This window comes from Tupaia chinensis, unplaced genomic scaffold, assembly GCF_000334495.1.
Source record: "Tupaia chinensis unplaced genomic scaffold, TupChi_1.0 Scaffold140086_1, whole genome shotgun sequence".
NCBI lineage: Eukaryota > Metazoa > Chordata > Mammalia > Scandentia > Tupaiidae > Tupaia > Tupaia belangeri.
Genome location: NW_006199965.1, coordinates 540056 through 547102, shown reverse-complemented (window position 1 = coordinate 547102; position 7047 = coordinate 540056). Strand labels below are relative to the sequence as shown.

The 7047-nt window shown below is 52.9% G+C and overlaps 1 protein-coding gene across 1 annotated transcript; it reads left to right on the top strand.

Moving 5' to 3' along the window:
* The first annotated feature begins 457 nt into the window (after nt 1-457).
* On the top strand, nt 458-1432 carry TMEM74B (transmembrane protein 74B). Its single transcript, XM_027765976.1, has one exon. The coding sequence runs from the start codon at nt 486-488 to the stop codon at nt 1182-1184; it is 699 nt and encodes a 232-aa protein (XP_027621777.1). The 5' UTR covers nt 458-485; the 3' UTR covers nt 1185-1432.
* Nucleotides 1433-7047: the final 5615 nt, after the last annotated feature.

Sequence of the window (7047 nt, the reverse complement as noted above, 5' to 3'; positions counted from 1 at the left end):
AGAAAGTATATCCCAATGGGGCATGACCATGCTGTAATTCCTTCTCCTCCATTGCTCCATTCTGTTGGGATTCTGGGTACGCACATGAACCTGGCATACTTCTGAAACCACCAGACTGGGATTCAAACCACTGGCTACGTGGGCTCACACTTCCTTAACCACTAGGCTACAGGACTGGCCCCCGAGTACTTTATGTGGGTTGTCTCAATCCCTAAACCAGCCCAGGAAGTAGTAGGACTGGCGTTACTTTCACCTTACGGATGAAGAAAGTGGGGCCCAGAGGAGGAGTTGCCCAAAGCCACATGCCAGTCACTGGTAGAGTGGGCTCCCACCACAGACCATGCTGCTCTGTTCCTCGTCTCCACCTCTGTGCATCAAGGCACTGTGCATTGCTGACACCAGCAAGTACTGGTGGAGTTTGCTAAACTCACCTGCCTCTGTGTTCTCTTCTAGCTGCCAAGGGATGAGCTGGGCCCTCCTTCCCAATGGCATCTTTCCCTGGTCTGGAACTGAAGACACTGAGCAATGGGCCCCAAGCCCCAAGGAGACCAGCTCCTCCAGGCCCAGCAGCCCCACCCAGGCAGGGTGTGGAGAATGCCTGCTTCTCCTCGGAGGAGCACGAGACTCGTTTTCAGAACCCTGGGGATGCCAGACTGGGCAGCTCCCCCAGCCCCCCTGGGGCTGTCCCCTCACTGCCCCGATCCCAGCGGGATGATCTCTCCCTGCATTCAGAGGAGGGGCCGGGCCTGGAGCCTGTGAGCCGCCCGGTGGATTACGGCTTTGTTTCTGCCCTGGTTTTCCTGGTGAGTGGAATCCTTCTGGTGGTGACAGCGTACGCCATCCCCCGAGAGGCTCGCGTCAACCCGGACACAGTGACGGCGAGGGAGATGGAGAGACTAGAGATGTACTATGCCCGCCTGGGCTCCCACCTGGACAAGTGCATCATTGCGGGCCTGGGGCTGCTCACGGTGGGCGGCATGCTCCTGTCGGTGCTGCTCATGGTCTCCCTTTGCAAGGGCGAACTGTACCGCCGGCGAACCTTCGTCCCTGGCAGGGGCTCCAGGAAGACTTACGGCTCCATCAACCTGCGCATGAGACAGCTCAATGGGGAGGGGGGCCAGGCCCTGGTGGAAAACGAAGTCGTCCAGGTCTCAGAGACCAGCCACACCCTGCAGGGGTCTTAAGTAAGAGCCCACCGTATCTGGCTGCTTTAGCTCCAGGGCTACAAGGCCCCCAAAGGCCTGGGGTTTCAGAGCTCCGTATAGGGTCCTGTGGAAGGAGTCCCTCGGGGTTGGGGTGGGGGTGTCCTGGAGCTGGCCTAGGCCCCTCTCAGGCAAGCAGCTACCGATCTGTTTTGTAGCTTGAGGTTTTGCATAAGGTTTTGTTTGGAGGATAGCTTCTGCTGCTAAAAATACAAAAGTTTGGAAACCGCTGTCCTGGGAAGACGAGGTTTCTTGGCATTTCTGAGGAATGGGATCTGTTTGAAAGGTGGCCTGTCTCATTCCTCATGTCCTGGGGAGTTCTGGGACCTCTGGATGTCATCCCCCAAGTGAGGGTGGGGATGGCCTTTCAGCCCCTGAGCGTCTAAGGTGTGTGGTAGCTTCATGATGAGGGGAGAAGTCAGCATGGGGTGATCTCCTTCCAGCTGCCCCAGTGACTAAACTGTGACCTTCCCTGTCCTCTCTCCAGGCCTCAGGTGCCCTGTTTATAAAGTGAGGAGGTTGAACTGGGTGACCTATTCGGCCCCTCTAGGCCTGCCCTGGTCATGACTCTGACTCTGGCCACCCTTTGGGGGAAAAAGGGTGTCCACCAGGCCTGACCATTCTTGGTGCCATTTTCTGGCCCAGCTTTGGTGACCACCACCATCAGGCAGCCCACAGCCCTAACACTCTTGGTAAAGAACCCCTGGTCAGACCCAGTTTGCTACAGCTTGGTTTTGGTCTTGGGGTCTAACTTCCTGCAGTAACTAATTTTCTGACGTGGTGCATTTTACCAAGTCAAGTGCACAGTTTTGACCGGTTCTCTGGGCAAGAAGGATCTTTTCTACAAGAAAAGGTGAGGGCTTTCTGGTATATCTGTGGGCATGGTGTGGACCATTGTCACCTTCTCCTCCTCGATAGTATGTCTCTGGGGCCTGATTTTATTCTGGTAGCAGAAAACACTTTTTTTTCAATGCTGCATTTGTAACTTCACTCTCTCAACCTTTGTTGAGTGGTGACCGGGTTTGTCCTGGACACACCAGCAGGCCACATTAATTGTCACCTGTTCTCTTTCTCTTGTGGAATATTCTCAGCCTCTTTCTAAACTCTCTTTAAATGCCTGATAAAGAAAGAAAGTAGGCCCCCAAAGGGCAAGGAGACACAAGTGTTCAAGGACTGAGGGATGTCTAGATAGCTCTGAAGGGTTTCAAGAGTACGTGCCTTCTAGGCCACTGATAAGACTCTAAAGGGGTCATTTCAATGAGGCCCCTGCCACCATGCAGGTCCTATGTCCTATGTATCCTCTCTCTCGGCTGTGTGGGCTGTGGGTGAGTGTCTCTTGGTGGGAGGATGGGTTGGGTACGGGGTCTCTAGGCTGGAGAGGCCTCGATTAGCTGGAACATGAGCCTTCGTCCAGTGGCTTGAAAATCTGGGCAGTGTAGTGTTACAGCTTCTATGACAGATCAAATATCTGCTCCTGTCTGCAGCTTCTGCCAGGATCAGAGGGCTGGGAGAGGACAAGAGGGGACAAGGGTGTGTGGCTGGGCCTCCCAGGTTCTGGCATGTTGAAAAGAACAAAGCCTCAAGATGGTGAAAGAGTCACAAGTCTTGGGCTTTCGAGGATGTGTTTATTTCTCTCAGGCGCCAAGCAAGTGGGAGGAAGTGGCATGAACTACTCTAAGTAAACTACCGTAGAACTGGACATCCCATGCAGTGGGGTAAGACCCTTCAGATCCATAATGATAATAATACAAATGTCAATTCACGCCCCATGGATTACCGTGATGGTGGGGAGCTCACCTGGATGCCATGCTTGCTGAGTAGATGCGTCCGGGACCATCAGTTCACATCAGTTTAAACGCAATGAATTGTATTTAGGGCTAAATCTGTTAGAAGATTAAATCCCAGGAATCTCAGGTTTTCTCTAAACCAGAGGCGCCTGCTTTGCATTCTAATGTAAAAACTGCTTTGGAAAATGTGTATAATGGATCAAGGCGGTCATTACCTTGTCAGTGAATTAAGAAAACTTGAGAGATGCCAAAAACATTTCCCCAAGATTACAACTGAGATCTTCCAGCAGGTGGATCGGGAACAGGTGTAGGAAGGAGTAGAGGAGGAGCAGGGAGCAGGAGGCTGAGCACTTTCTTTGTAGTTTTGTTTGTTTGTTTTTTCCCCCATGGCAAGTATGACGCTGTCCCAGGAGCCTCTGGTTGCTGGAACATGCCTCAAGTTCAGGAACTGCCTCTCCTGCTGGACATGCTCCTAGGGCTGACAAACCTTGCTTTTTCTTGTGTGTCAAAACAGATTTTGACTTTGGAGTTGCTAAGACCTGGTTTGCATCCAGACTGCCATTTACTGGCTGTGTGACCTTGGCAAATTACTTTACCTCTCTGAGTTTGGGTTTCTTTATCTGTAAAGTGGGATTAATGAAAAGCCTACCCCAGGGGATGGTATAGCTCAGAAATATGGTGCCTTCACCAGGAACAATAATGCCCTGGCCTCCCAAATGGGGCCTATGATGTGATTAGGCCTGAAATCTCCAATCTTGGGGGCAGCCCTTCTGCTTTTCTTCTTCCACCCCTCACCTCCTACCCCATCCAGATCTTATCAGCGCTACCTTCAGAATCTGACCACTGTCCACCCCTCGGCTGCCATTACCTGTCCAGGTTGTTCTCTGGTGTCCCAGCTTTCTTCCCTGCCCACCACCCTCCCCCAGTTCACCCTCCACTCTGCAGCTGAAGAAGCCTGTTCAAAAGGTTGTCAGGACATGACACCTTCTGGCTGAAACTCTCCTACTGCTCCCTCCTATTCTGAGCAAAAGCCAGTCACCGCAGCCAGCGGGGGATTTACAGCAAGACGAGCAGAGCTGGGGTGTCCAGGCCCCTCCCTTACACAGGCCCTTTCCAAGGCCCCAAATTGAATCTCATATGTGTACCTTTGATTTATTTTTCTTCTTTTAAAAATAATTATTTAATTTTATTCATCATTATCATTGTTGTTATTTTTAATTTGACGAGAGAGAGAGAGAGAGAAAGCAAGCTACCACGTCTAGGACTTGAACCACAGTTAGCCATGTGGAAGTTCAGCACCCCAACCACCATGTCACCTGCCAGCCCCTGATTTATTTTTCTTAAGGATAGCCCCCTAAATTGCGTACACTTCAGGGATTCATCCTTCACAGTGGCCTCCAAGGGCCTGTGCCATCTGCCCTCTCCAACCTTATTTCCCACTCCTTTCCCCCTCCCTCCCTCCCTCCCTCTACTCCAGCCATACTGGACTCTTCGCTGTTCCTAAATCTGCAGGGCTCACTCCCACCTCAGGACCTTTGCACCTGCTGTTTCCTCTGTCTGGCAGGGACCTCCCATCAGCATGTTCAAGACCCTCACCTCCTTGGGAGCTTTGTCTAAATGTCACCTTCTCAGTGAAGCCCTCACTGAGCGTCCTATTTAAAATCAACTCCCCCCTCCCAACTTTATGCCCTCTTCCTTGCTTTGCTTCTCTCAGGCACTGATCCCCACCTGGCAGGCTGCCTCTTGTACCTGTTCAGTGTCCATCTGCCCACCAGCTCCTTCACCGGACTGCAAGCTCCATGAGGGCTGGCATTAGGCCTAACTAGCTCATGCTCCCTAGTGCTAGGAACACATAATAGGTGTTCATTGATGAAGCAATGAATGACTAGGTAGGTGGATTAATTTAACTGAGCTTTATTGCTGCCAGTGCAGCAGGATCTAATGGAGGGTGATGGGACCCCACTGCCCTGAAGTCCTCTAAGACTGAGAATCAGTCATGTAGATCCCATGTCCAGAATCACTCCGCCTCTCTGATCTGTTCCTGGGCCTTGCATCTGGAGCTGGGGAACCCATCTGCTTTCCTCTTTCTGGGCCTGGGAACAGCTGCAGGTGGAATAGTAAGAGGAGTGTCCCTGATAAGGGAAGACTCCTGACTTGTCTGGACACAGCCAGGTTCCGGCCAGACCTGGGAGACATGCGCTTGGTGTGAGGAGCCTGTGAGATGCACCAGGCTGATTCTCCCTGAGTCAAAGGTCTTAAGTGCCCAGGCCTGGGCCTTTGGAATCCCAGTGTCCGTCATCACATCTGCTCACTACCTCGGGCATCTTGCGAGTCTCCTAGTGGACAATGCCTGCTGCCTGAGAGTCACCATCATGGCTGCCTTCCTGGGGATAGGCATCCCTTCCCCTGGGATTCTCTTTACAGTGTCCTCCTCACATCTCATACACATCTACACACATGTGCACAGATGCATGTGCATTCCCTGAGTGCACACACACATGTACACACACACACACACACACACACACACACACGGGGCTCTCTCTTGTCTGACCTAGCTCAGAAGCCAAGGACACCTACTGCAATGAGTCATCCTCTGGATGATAGATAACGTTTCCTCCTTTTCCAGCGGCCATAGGCCACGCGGTCCCCAGGATGCTAACCTTACAGCCATAGTCGAGTCTCCCCTGATGTCTCTGTATCCTTCCTGCTCCCCACCTTGGGAAAGAGGGAGAGGTGACTGGAAGTGTCTCCATCCTGGCATTTCAGGAGGCCTCCCTGTGGTCCTGGGCTGGCAACCTGGTGAGCCAGGTCCTGCTGGTCACCCCTTCCCTGTGAGCCTTTGGGCAAATCACTCCACCTCTCTGATCTTCCAAAGGCAAATTGGAAACTGCTGCTCTGCTCCTCTGTAGGCTGGGGAGTCTTATACACTGCAGAGAGCTTTCCGAAGTTGAGAGGACCCATGTCTGGAGGGCTTCAAAGGGGCAGGAGGAGGGGAAGGAAGGGAGACATTATGAAGCACTCACAGGAGGAGGGGTTCTAAATGAGGTTCTGTCAAGGAGAAAGTGGGGTGTTAGTAGCACTGGCAGTCAAGGAGATGCCTTATGGCTGGGCCTGCTCGTGTCTCCTGGGAAGCAGACGCCCCCCAACGTTCCCAGGAGCCGGGTGTCAGCTTAGGGAAAGGGAGGCTGCTTGTGCTCTTGCCAGGTTGGAGTTTGGGGAGCGCCTTGTTGCTAGCGGTATTTTTGCATTTACCAATCAGGGATTGAGTGTAGTAGAGTTGGGTAGGATTTAGCCAAGAGCCTCCTTAGCTTTCCAAACCCCTCCTTCAAGGAGAGCCAGTGCTCTAGTGGCCAGAGCCTGGCTGGAGACAGAGACAGGAACAGCTCTGGCCTCCTGCTATCTTCCTGTTCTGGCCACTCCACATCGTCTGTCTTCCCAGATTGAGTTGTCTGAGGACAGATGGACAGAAGCAGACACCTGAGTGATGCAGAGGGTGGCAAGATTACCACCTTCCTCCCCACAGGCCGAGCACTTCTGAGCTTTCTCCCTCCTCAGATCTCAGTAGGGACCGGGGCAGGGTCCCTACGGAGGGGTCTGCTGAGGACTGCCCATCAGAGAAGAGCTTAAGGGCACTGCCTCCAGGTCTGCTCCGGCAGGATGTGCGGTGGCTCCTTAATGCCTCTCAGCCTGTTTTTTCATCTGTAAAATGGTGACCCTAACAATAACTGTGACCCCATAGGGCTGTAGTGAGCGGTAAATGAGAAGATGCCCGTAAAGCACATGGCCCAGGGCCTGGCCCATTCACTGTCACGCCATCACAGTTAGCGATTCGCGGGTGGGCGGGGCAAGTATCTGATGGAGGTGGGCTCAGAAAGGGTTTTCCCGGGAGGGGCAATGTCTAAGAGCAGCCTTCAACAATGAGGCCTTGCTGGTGTGGGTGAGTGGGAAAGGTGCTTCAGACAGAGAGGAACCGCATGAACAGAGGCTCAGAGGCCTCGACAGCCAGTGTGTACTGCAGAAGCGCTGGGTGGAAGAGAGGTCTGCAGATTCTGTGC